At 32.9% G+C, this 12,514-nt stretch overlaps 1 protein-coding gene across 2 annotated transcripts in view; it reads left to right on the top strand.

Moving 5' to 3' along the window:
• LOC103095126 (sodium-coupled neutral amino acid symporter 1) overlaps window positions 1-12,514 on the top strand; it is a 62,525-nt gene that overhangs the window by 22,360 nt on the left and 27,651 nt on the right. For both annotated transcript variants that reach the window (XR_008912163.1, XM_007503878.3), the window contains exons 7-12: window positions 727-819; window positions 1,180-1,261; window positions 2,109-2,191; window positions 5,584-5,642; window positions 5,751-5,840; window positions 7,614-7,693. Coding sequence is in view for 1 of the 2 variants with exons in the window: in XM_007503878.3 (XP_007503940.1) it covers window positions 727-819; window positions 1,180-1,261; window positions 2,109-2,191; window positions 5,584-5,642; window positions 5,751-5,840; window positions 7,614-7,693 (487 nt within the window). In the remaining variant the exon portion in view is untranslated. The remainder of the gene's footprint in view (window positions 1-726; window positions 820-1,179; window positions 1,262-2,108; window positions 2,192-5,583; window positions 5,643-5,750; window positions 5,841-7,613; window positions 7,694-12,514) is intronic.

Raw genomic sequence — 12,514 nt, 5'->3', positions numbered from 1 at the left:
CATGTATTTTGTGTTCTGGCAGACATATCTATCATGCTTTCATTTTGTCTTTCTAGTATTTTGATACCTGGATTTAACTAAGATCATTATCAAAATTATCAGTTTCCTAGTGCCACAATTTCTATGAGCAGCCCATGTAAATTCTTTTATTTATCAAGCGTATGTCCTTGATAGAATCAAATTTTAAAAAAATATATCAGCCCCAAAATAATAGGAAATAGTTGCAAAAAAAACCCCCAAATTCCATAAACTTAAATTACTTCAATGGAGGCAAAAAACTGCAACAGTCCAAAATGGATTATTAGAGCTTATTAAAGATTAGAACTTATTAGAATAATGCATTTTTATGGTAGTGCGGGTGGGTAGGGTATCAGCATAATTGCTTCAATCATTTTGGTTTGGTAAACTGTGCCTAAGAATAAGATTTAAACAGTAAGAATATCCAAAGAGACAGTGCCTACTTGAAAAAAAGTACAAATAAGCCACATGACCTATTAGGTCAATTTATATGCTTTTGAAGTCAAATCAAAAAGTAGAAATGGTGATCACTTTGACACTTAAATATTTTTAATGAGGATGTTTAGAAATAAGACTTTATTCACCCTTGTGACAGTCCAGAACACCATCTGATTTTGGCAGGGCAGGAGTAACAGAAATAAAGAATGATCACCGAGTCTTGGTTGTTTTGATTTTTTGACTTCTGTCATTTTTTTGTATTTTAAACAGGATTTATGAATTATGAAGAGGTAGGTGAGAAACTCTTTGGCCTCAAAGGGAAGTATTTGGTATTTTTAACCATCTTTATGCAGAATCTAGGAGGTAAATACAACAGAATCTTCCTTCCTTCTTTTCTCCTTAAAATGCATATATATATATATATATATATTTTAAAATGGAGTGACGAAAAATATTTTTCCTTTTAGTAGTTGTGTTTGGGTGGTCTTATCAATTAATTTAATGTAATACAATAAAAACATTCCCTACCCTTATAGCTAAAATGACAAATGATGTGAAGTCTAAACTGGTCTCACCTTTTGTTTATAGATAATTGTTAGAATATATAAAACTATTTGGTATCATAATGGATCAACCTAGGAATAAAGCTTTGTAGTCTTTTGTATGTCTTTCAACATGCCCTATAAGATCTCCTTTCTGAAGATGTTCTTATTTCCTTCTTAGGTATATTGAGTTATCTTTTTATAATAAAAGAGGAAGCACCCAGTATTATAAAAGCTTTACTAGGAAAGGAAGAAACATTTTCGTAAGTTACAAGACTTTTTTTTTTCAATTTTAACTTTAAACATATGCAGACCAATAAGAGTTCTTATTTTAATAAAATTCCAGTCAACTGAACTTATAGTAGACTGGGATGAGAAAAATAAAGGAAAACAAGAGAAGTATAGGTAGAAAACAGGTTTGGTAAATGGAAAACCATCTAACAGGCAACAGAGGGATGCTATTGTAATTTTCCAGGACTCTAAACTGAAGCCATTATCTAGTTTACATGAAATGAAATTTACTGCAGTATTTTCAATAAACTTAAAGCATGCAAAAATAGAAGACATAGTCATTTTGTTAAAGAAAGAATATAGCATGCTAATAATGTGTGTTTTATATGATCTACATCTCACAAAAGATTAAGGTAGTCTTAGATAACATTATGATTCCATTTTATTTAGCAATTTCCTTTCACTATTATTTTTTCTATTTTCCTTCAAGGGAAAATTATAGAAGCCTGTAGTCCCAAACCACGCATTCTTATACTAACATGAAATGTAGGGCAGCAGTGGGAAATAAATACTTACCTCTAATTAATTTTTACTTGCTAACATTAGCTTTATAAAACCAAACCCCCCAAAGGCATTTTCTTTCAATATATGATAAATTGATAAAAAATAACCTAACTGAATTTGATGTGTACATTTAGTTTCTAAGCCATTTAAATAATTCAAAATAAGTGCTTTATTTCAAGCAGTGGGAAAGAAAAAAATATAAGGTAGAATTACATAAAATGTCTTAGATCATGTAAAAAGGAAAAATATTATAAATTTGTTATTTGAGTGAAAATAAGCTAACAACATTTTAAAAAATTTTTAAATATCTTCTAGAGCATGGTATTTGGATGGACGATTGATAATAATATTCATTACCATTATTTTAATTTTTCCTCTCTGTCTCATGAAGACATTAGGTAAGGAAAGATTCTGTATTACCATAGTTCTAATTGTGCCTAAGTGATATAAAGTTTTAGAAAAAATGATGTGTTTTTTCTATTTAGGCCCACTCTGTGAAGTAAAAAAAAAATTTTTTTTCTCATAGTAGAACCAAAGAACTCATATAATGCTTATAAAATATTCTTTTCAAGTCAAGCAGTGAAGTTGAAAAATGTCTATTTTAAAGTTTTTTTTATTTTCCCCAAATGTAATTGGTTCTAATTAGCAGTAAATTTAATTAAAACTTACTAAAAAGATTAAAATCATATTAGAATGCATAAAAATAAAATAATCATGTTCATCTCATAAATTATAGATATATGACAACCTATAGATATAAGAATGTTTTTATAAATGCTGGAATCTTCCATTGTCTTGTAAGCAGATATAAAAACATATTATGCATAAATAAATTAATGAACAAGTCTTAATTTTACATAATACTTGATTTTTGTGGATTCAACTAATTTTTAAAATTATGGTATTCTCCAAAGTGGGGTCTTAGCCGGACTAAAGGATTTTTGGTATGATACCAAAGGATCATTAGCCATTGGAGAGTAGGAAGATGACTTACATTCTATCCTCCCTGAGGCTTGTCTCCAACACATCTATATCTACCCTTCATCCATGAAGATCTAGCATTTCTCATTTCTTCTGTCTCCCTGCTGAATAATCTCTCAACTTTCTCACCTCTCCATGGCACAGACCAGTGATTAAGAGCCTCATTCACTCTTTTCATTTTGGATGAAATGTTCCAAATTGGAAATTTCTAAAATGGAAAAAAAATGTTCTAGAGATGGGTTTTAATCTATATCTGCATTTCTTATTACATTCTCTCTTTCCTCAAATCTTGCCCATCTTTTGAACATTTCTAATTATTTGGATAGCATCCCTCACCCCTCCTTCTATTCATTCAAGGTCACAACTTCAGGATCATCATCATCATCCTTACTTGGACCCACTAAATCTTATTGCTTTATCTTCACAATAACTCTTGCCTTCTTTCAACTCACTTGACCATCTTAGCGCAAGGTCTTATTAGCTTTTGCCTAGGCTACTGCAAGAGCTTCTTATTTGCTCTCCCTTCTTCAAATCTTTCTCCACTCCAATTCGTCCTTCACATACTTTCAAAGTGCTTTTCCTAAATTACACATCCGACCAAGCATTACCTTACACAGTAACTATTGGCTACCTATTGACTCACCTATTAAATGTAAACACCAGCATTTAAAGAGCTTTAGAATCTAAATCTACCTTTCCTATTTCCTTGCTCTCTTTCCTCCATTTTATTGTTCAGCCACGCCATCTTTTCTCATGTTCTTTCTACATAAATATACAAAAAGGATAATGACAGATGCTAGACCTGTTACTTCATGACAGAGAACTCTCAGGTGAAATTTCTCCCTTTACCAACATAGGTCTGCCTCTTCTCGGGAACTTAAAATCTTAGAGAATTTTTTATAGCACTGAGAAGGTAAGTGACTCATATAGGGTCACACAGCCAAGTATATGCCAGAGGCATATCTGAACCAAAAATTTCCTTCAAAGCTAACTCTATCAAATACATTACACCATGGGTTTTTTTTCCCCCTCTACACTCATACAAAAACACAACTAAAATATCCAATCATGAATAAGAAATTAAAGCATGATACCATCCATTACATAGAATTAGGCAAAGAAAGATACAGAAAATGTTCTGCTGCATTGAAGGTTAAAGCAATTCACTTTTTTCTTTTTTTTTCTTTTGGCACTATATGGTGAATATCCATTACTAATTTGTGGTCCTTCCAGCTGGGCTTGTTGAAATGTAAACATTTTATTGTTATCTAATTGATTCATTATCCTACTTTCCACAGAGACTGTTTTAAATTTTTTTGACACAATAATCCCACATATTCCCTCCCCTGCCCTCTCAGCTAAATGGCTAGTCTCCTAATTCACTGAAAAACTTCAGACCATTCACCACTCTCCCTTTTCAACCTTCCTCATTTTTCATTAATATTACATTTTCCTTCACTATCTCCTCTGAGTTGAAGAGGTGGTTGAGTAATTAATTGAATGACGGATTGCTAAGAAAGTGACTATTTACAAACCTTCCATATCCCTCCACAGATATATAGGTATTTTTCAGCAAAAACATGAAGTATATTCAATCACATTGCTCCCGCTAATATTTTTTAGTGAAAGCAAAAAAGTTTTCTAACATGTTAAATGAAAATATTTTAAATATGTTTTTTATGTCATCTTTAACTCATGCTTATACAATTTTTGTGTATATTTTACAAGATATCTAACATTGATATAGTATATATGTCTAATTTTTACATATGTAATTTATATAAAACATGTTTATGTTTTATACTTAAAATACTCAAAAAAACTTTACAGATAAGTTTGAATAGTCAAAAATGGAGTCTACTGCTTTGATTATTAAATTTAATAAAATATTAACTATTAATATAAATGGAAACAGGAATAAAAATAATTCCAAAGTTATTTTAATTTAATCTTGGAATGTATTTTTTATTTAAATTTAAATATAGATATGTCCAATGTTATAGGAACCTATTTCTAACCAAATCTACATTGATTTAGGAAGAGTTGAAAAAGCATCCTGTCAATAGGCAACCGATTACTTTTTTTGAGTTCTGAGCTATCTGTCCAAGCTGAAAACTTTTATGACTACTTTACTGAGAAATGTCTAGCTTCCATATCTATTATACCAAAAGATCTTCAACAAGATAAAAATTAATGCTGCTCAGTTCTTCATTCCTTAGATTACTTTTTATGCATTTATATGTTGGGGATAGGGGACCAGCAGAGGAAGTTTTTCTACTTGAAGTTTGAGAGAGTGGGGTAACATCCAAAAGATAATTGATAATGCTTCTTGATGGCTATATCTGCTGTCAAAAAGAAAAATGCTTAGAAATAATTAAGTAATCTACTGAAATCAGGTTGTTCCCTAAGAGTTTTCTCTTTCTTTTTGCATACAATTCAGATTAGCATAGAAGTGTTTAATAAAATAGATGGATTAATCTGAACATAGAACTTCCACTATAGGACAGCATTTAAGATCTCTGGCCTGAATTTTAAGGTTTTCTGTTTATAGGTTTAGAACCTGTTCTCCTCAGTGTAAAGGAAGAAGGGATTTCATTACAAACCTATATTTTAGTATTTGAGTCTAGTGTCTTAATTTCTGCTAATTAAAGTAACGTGAAATAATATATTTAATAGTTCCTCTCATAATTTGGCATTTGTGTAATATTGGGATTTCATTTATATTTTGGAATTCTGATCTGAAAGTTGCATAAGGAAAAGTGATAAATGTTGTAACAATGAGTAATTTTTGAATTATTATTTCACTTAGGGTATCTTGGTTATACCAGTTCAATGTCTGTGGCTTGCATGATGTTCTTTCTCATAGTGGTAAGTGTTGAAAAAATTGGATTGAATTTTCCATAACCGTTTCTTTTAATAACTATTCTTACTTTGCAAAATATAATCTATCATGTTTCTTGTTTTATATAATTATAGGTAATAGTCAAGAAATTTCAAATTAGTTGCTCCTTTCCAGGAAAAGGATTATCATCCTGTCAGGCAAAATTATTTGTACTAAACAAAAGGGTATGTCTTAAATTAAATTATTTTTTCATTAGTGAGAATTAGTGATAATTTTGCTATTATTTCTCTTAAAAAATTATGTGGAGATGCCTCCTTTTCTCTTTCTGCCAAGGGCCTACATTGTTAGAGAAAGACTAGTAGAAAGACTCATTGGGTGATGTTAAATATAATTGTCCTGGTCTCAAGATTTATTCTTATAGCTTAGCTTTGTATCCATGGGAAGGTTGCTTGATCTTTCTGAAACTATTTCATCATCAAAAAAAATGGTATAACAATATTTGAATTATCAAACTCACAAAGCTGTTGTAAGGAAAGTATTGTGAAAAATTTGAGTACCATGTGAATAGGAGTGATTATTATTAAAGGATTTTCAACCTAAACTCCATATTAAATTATATCAGGAGTGAAGAACTGAAAGTATAGGTGTGATACTAAGATGATGTTCAATAAAATCATGTGGGATAACACAGATGAAGCATTTTGGTATTGTGTAGTAAGGATCCTGAGCAGTATAGCTCAGGAAGTAGTGGAAGCTAGAATCTGTGAGAATAGTGACAGATGCTCAGCTTCTATGTTATGCTACTATTTTGTTTAAAAAAATGTTTTAGTATTGTTTGTTTCTAAATATATATCTTCCTGCTTCCCTATCCAGTTTCCCTTTATTCAAATCCAGCTATTTCTTACAATAAAGAATAAAAAAAGAAAGAGAAACAGATAGCTTAGAATATGTAACCAGTACATCAACTGGGTGGAGCCGTATAGGCCAGTGATAGTGAACCTTTTAGAGCCAGCATGCATGCCATGCCCCCACCCCCCACCCCCCCGCCCCAGACCAAATGCCATGCCTCCCCCCAACCACTCCCATTCTACTGCTTTACCCTAGACAGGGGAGGGAGAAAAGGAGCTAGTACATTATATATATACATATAATATATATATATATTATATATATATATATATATATTACATAGTATATAGTATATTATATATATACTTTAATGTTAAAATAGTGCAAAGTAAACTGTATATTTTATGTGTGCGTACACACACACACACACACACACACACACACGAGTTTACCTTATACCATTTTAAGACCAAATTTAAGACCAAATAGTGGAGTCGGCTAGGTAGCACAGTGGATATAGTACCAGGACTAGAGTCAGGAAAACCTGGGCTCAAATCTGGTCTCTAACATTTCCTATCCATATGACCCTGGACAAGTCACTTAACCCTAATTGCATGGCCACTCTTCTGACTTAGAATTAGTTTTAAGACAAAAGTAAAGTGTTTAAAGGAAAAAAAAAAGACCAAATTAGGCAGTTAGATGGTGCAGTGGATAGAGTACTGGGTTAGGAGTCAGGGAGACCTGAGTTCAAATCCAACATCAGACACTATCTGTATGACCCTGGGCAAGTTGCTTAACCCTGTCTGCCTCGGCTTCCTCATCTGTAAAATGAGTTGGAGAAGGAAATGGCAAACCACTCCAATGTCTTTTCCAAGAAAACCCCAAATGCGGTAATGAAGAGTCAGACTGAAAAACAATTGAACAATATCAACAACCTTTTAATACCCAAGGCTTTATAAAAAAAAATTCTTCATGATAGATGAACTTTCTTGGAAAAGATACTGCTGTTAGATAAATCAAATTCTTCATAATAGTAATTTAAGAGCCTTAGAAAGACTTAAAGAATAAATGAAAGCTCCAGGAAGTCAGAGACAAATATTGTGTGGAAAAAATGTATTTTCCTAATACATTACCTTTTTTTCTTGAAGTCTATTTATGCTTTACCCACTACTGCATTTGCATTTGTCTGTCATCAAGCAATCTACCCAATTTACAGTGAGCTTGAAAGGTAAGACATACAATTTAATTTCTATGGCTAAATAGTTTACTTATAAAAATCAGTTGTTTTGCAGTGGCTAACCTCACTATACTACTGTTACTGTGAAATATAAAAATGAGAATATTTTTTAAAATCTGTAAAATCCAACAGAACACAATAGAGCCAATATCTTAGAGAAAAGGCAGAGACATGCCTGAGCTTCCTCAACTTTCTCTCCAAACAACTTTAAAATAATGCCTCAAGACATATTCTGGAGCAACCAAACACACATAAGCCAGAAAACAATTTTTCAATTCAAGACAACTTAGAAAGCCAGCAGGAAAGATCAATTGCATCAGGCAAGAGTGGAGCTCAGTCTCCATGGCAGATCCCACCAGGGTGGGCTCCGCCTTTGCAAGGCAAAAATAGGCCATGGGGACAACAGAATCTACAGCATCTTTTCTGGAGCTCTCAATACACAGATGGTAAAAGGGGTGGACAACCAATGAGAAGGTAAGTACAAGGTCCTTTTGCTGATACAGGACTTGTTGCACTGCCCAAAGCCTGGTCTTAGTTGCAGTTCTGGGGTGCGGTCCCAGGGATAGGAGGAACACTAGCATATGAAAACTTGTGACTGGCTGCAGGGGAACAAGAATCCTGGTCACAGTTGCAGGAGGGGAAAGTATTTCTGCAGTAACTCATAAACCAAAACACAGAATCTCTCCTCAGATCATACCACCTTGGAAGAACTTGAAGCTTTGGATGATACTCCATCAACCCCAGAAACAGAGCCCAAATTTAATCATTTTTAAAGATAAAAATCAAGACACAGGCTGCAAAAAATGAGCCAACAATAAAAAAGACTATAGAAACTTACTATGGTGATGGAGAAATCAAAACACAAACTTGGAAGAAGACAACAAAATCAAGAATGCTACATTCAAAATTTCAAAGAAAAATCAGTTTCAATCCAAAAAACAATTCTTAAAAGAGTTCAAAATAGATTTTAAAAAATCAATTGAGAGAGGTAAAGGAAAAATTGGAAAAGAGTGATGCAAGAAAATCATGAAATAAAATAGATAATAGCTTGATATAGGAGGTATAACAATAAATACTAAAGAAAATAACACTTTAAAATATAAAATAGGCCAAATGGCAAAAGAGGTAGAAAAATTCAGTAAAGAAAAAAACTGTTTATAAAGAAGAATTAGTCAAATGGGGGGGGGGGGGGGAATACAAAAATTCAATGAAGAGAAAGCAGAATTAGCCACATGGGGGGAAATGTACAAAAATTCACTGAAGAAAAGAACATTTAAAAAAGTAGAATTGACCAAATGCAAAAAAGATCACTAGAAAAACAATTTCTTAAAAACTATACTGGGCAAGTAGAAGTTAATGATTACATGAGTCATCAAAAAACAATAAAACAGAATCAAAAGAATGAAAAAATTGAAGAAAACATGAAATATCTCAGTGGAGAAGCAACTAACTTAGAAAATCAACTGAGTAGAGGGACAGTTAAATGCTTCTGTGGATAGAGCACCAAGCCAGGAATTTGAACGTAGGTTCAAATCTGGCCTCAGATACTTCCTAGATGTGTGACTTGGAGCAAGTCACTTAAGTCACCCATTTGCCTGGCCCAAACTTGACCTTCTATCTTAGAGTTGTTAATAAGAGAGAAAATAAGGGTTAAAAATGGATGGAGGAGAAATAATTTGAGAATTATTTTAAAGCTTGAAACCCATGATCCAAAAAAAGATTCTAGATATCATCTTTCAAGAAATCATGAAGGAAAACTCCCCTAATATTTTAAAACCAGAGGATAAAATAGAAATCTAAAGAATCCACAGATCACCTTGTGAAAGAGCTCCAAAAATGAAAATTCCCAGAATTTTTATAGTCAAATTCAAGAGCTCACAGATCAAGGAGAAAATCCTATAAATAGCAAAAAAAAATTCAAATATCATGGAGATACCGTCAAGATCATACAAGATTTAGCAGCTTCTACATTAAAGGATCAGAGGGAATAGAATATGATATTCAAGAGGGCAAAGAATCTAGATTACAACTAAAAATCATTTGCCCAGCAAAACTGAGTATCATCCTTTAGGAGAAAAATAGATATTTAATGAAATAAAAGACATTTAAGCATTCTTGGTAAAAAGACCTGTGCTGAATAGAAAATTTTACTTTAAAATATAAGATTTTAAAAGACATAAAAAGGTAAACAGGAAAGAGAAATCTTAGGACATTTAGTAAGGTTAAACTGTTTTCATCCCTACATGGGAAAATATTGTTTATAATTCTTAAAAACTATCATTATTGAGGCAATTTGGAGTATACTTAGAGGGTATAGTGTGACAAGGAAATCACCTTAAAAGACTGATATATATTAATTTAAGGTTGCCAAGGAATTCAGCTATGTAATTCCTTAATGAAAACTCAAGTCAGCAGTCAACCTTTTATGGAGTTTAATTACAAACAGGAGGAAGAAAGGTATGAGAGAGAGAGAGAGAGAGAGAGAGAGAGAGAGAGAGAGAGAGAGAGAGAGAGAGAGAGAGGAGGGAATAGGGTTTAAATACCCCCTCTGTTTAGGCTGGGCCAAAAGGCCCAAGCCCTTAGATAGCTGAGGCAAAGAAAAGAGATCAGTCCCTATCACTCACGTGACCAAAATGGAGAAACAGTCTCAGGGGCCTCCACCTCCAGCTTCCTTCAGAGCAAGCTTCTCAGAGCACAACCTCTCAGAGCAAAAACTCTCCAACCCCCCCTCAGTCCTCAGACCCCTTCTATCTTTAAGGAAACCATTTCAGTTCCCTCCCCTCAGTTCTCACATCTACCAATCACTGTCCATGTCTTCCCTGTCCCAATGGTGGCTCTAGCTTAACCCAGGACCGCCCAGAGGTCTGTGGCTTTGCACATGTCTGTTGAAGGTCATATTCTCAAATAATTAAATCTTGATCCTTTGCTGCAGCCCTTCCTAAATCTTGTTACTCTAAGTAGGGTAGAAATTGTATTTTCCAAGACCTGGTTCTGTCAAACCAAGTATCTCTATTGTATCAATTCTAAAATCAATCATGACTCAAAGAACTTCCTGTTCTATGCTTAAGCATAGGTCAAAGCCCTTTCCATTGTTCAGCAAAAGGTTTCTGTCCTAAAGTAATCTTAAGTAGGGAGGAGAAGGACCCTCCCATGCCAAAGGGGGGTTCACATTCCAATAGACTATCAGTAGGAAAATTTTCAAGTATGAAATTTCCCAATGGTGAAATTTCCAACATTTTTAAGTCTAAGAAATTTTAAGGTTTACAATAGTTATGATTTGAATATGATGGGATGATATCTAAAATGATAAAATGAAGAGATAAGAAATAAGAGTGTACTAGAAGAAGGAGGAAGAAAGTGAGAATGTGATGAATTATCTCATATACAAGAAGCACCAAAGAGCTTTTACATTGAAGTGGAAGATGGAGGAGGTGGAGGCGTAATTCTCATCAGAATTAGCTCAACGAAAGACTCACATATAGAAATCTATCTTACTCTTCAGGAAAGAAGGAGGGTAAGGGTTAAAAAGAGAAAATTGGCTACTGGTAGAAGAGAATATATATCAGAAGAGGTGGTGATCAGAAGCAAAACACTTGAGGATGGACAAGGTGAAAGGAAAAAGAAAGCAGGATAAAAAAGAGGGAAATCATATGGAGGACAATGGGATTTATTAGTGTGAAAAAATTTTTACAGAAAGTTTCTCTGATAAAATTTCTCAAATATATAGAGAACGGAGTCAAATACATAAAAATGCAAATCATTCTCAATTGATAAATGATCAAATGAACAGGAAGTTTTCAGATAAAGTTATCAAAACTATCTATGGTCACAGGAAAAACTGCTCTAAATCACTATTAATTAGAGAAATGCACATTAAAAAGACTACCCACACTTTTGATCAACTAATATTACAGAAAAGGATAATAACAAATGTTGGAGAGGCTGTGGGAAAATTGGAATACTAATGCACTGTTGGTGGAATTGTAAATTGATTTAATCATTTTGGAGAACAATTTAGAACTAAATACAAATTGCTGTAAACTGTGTACACCCTTTAATCCAGCATTGCCACCACTAAGTCTGTATTCCAAAAAGATCAAAGAAAAGGGAAATGACCTCTATGTACAAAAATATTTATAGTAACTCTTTTTGTGGAGGCAAAGAATTAGAAAATGAGAGGGTAGGATGCCCATCAATTGGGGAATGGCTGAACAAGTTGTGGGATATGATTGTGATGGAATACTATTGTGCTATTAATAAGGATGAGCAGAATGCTTACATAAATTAATGCAAAGTGAAATGAGAAGAACCAGGAAAACACTGAATACAATAATAGGGACTTTGTACAATGGTCAGTTGTAAATAACTTAAGCTAATCTCAGCAGTACGATGATCCAAGACATTTTTGAATGACTCATGCTGAAAAATCCCATCTATCTCCAGAGAAAGAACTTATTGAGTCTGAATGCAGATCAAAGTATGCTTTTTAAAACAATCTATTTTTCTGGCTTATTTGGGGCTTTTTGTTTCAGTTTTCTTTCAAAACATATAGAAACATGTTTTCCATGACTACATATGAAAAAGCGACATTAAATTTGGCAATAAATTTACTCTGGTAGTTCTCAATTAAATTTTTCTTCCAAATTTTGTGATATATATGGGACAAACCTATTTTTTCCCTGTGAATTACATTTTAATGTGCTTTTGACTTTTTAAAAAATACTCTGACAAAAAAATTAATTTGTTTTTTATTTTCAAATGTTAACTTTAATTTTGTCACATTGTTCACAGTTGTTCTCCAAATGTTTATGG

Source organism: Monodelphis domestica, chromosome 5 (assembly GCF_027887165.1).
Source record: "Monodelphis domestica isolate mMonDom1 chromosome 5, mMonDom1.pri, whole genome shotgun sequence".
Taxonomy (NCBI): domain Eukaryota; kingdom Metazoa; phylum Chordata; class Mammalia; order Didelphimorphia; family Didelphidae; genus Monodelphis; species Monodelphis domestica.
The sequence above is the reverse complement of the archived record's forward strand: the minus strand, read 5'-3'. Positions and strand labels throughout refer to the sequence as shown.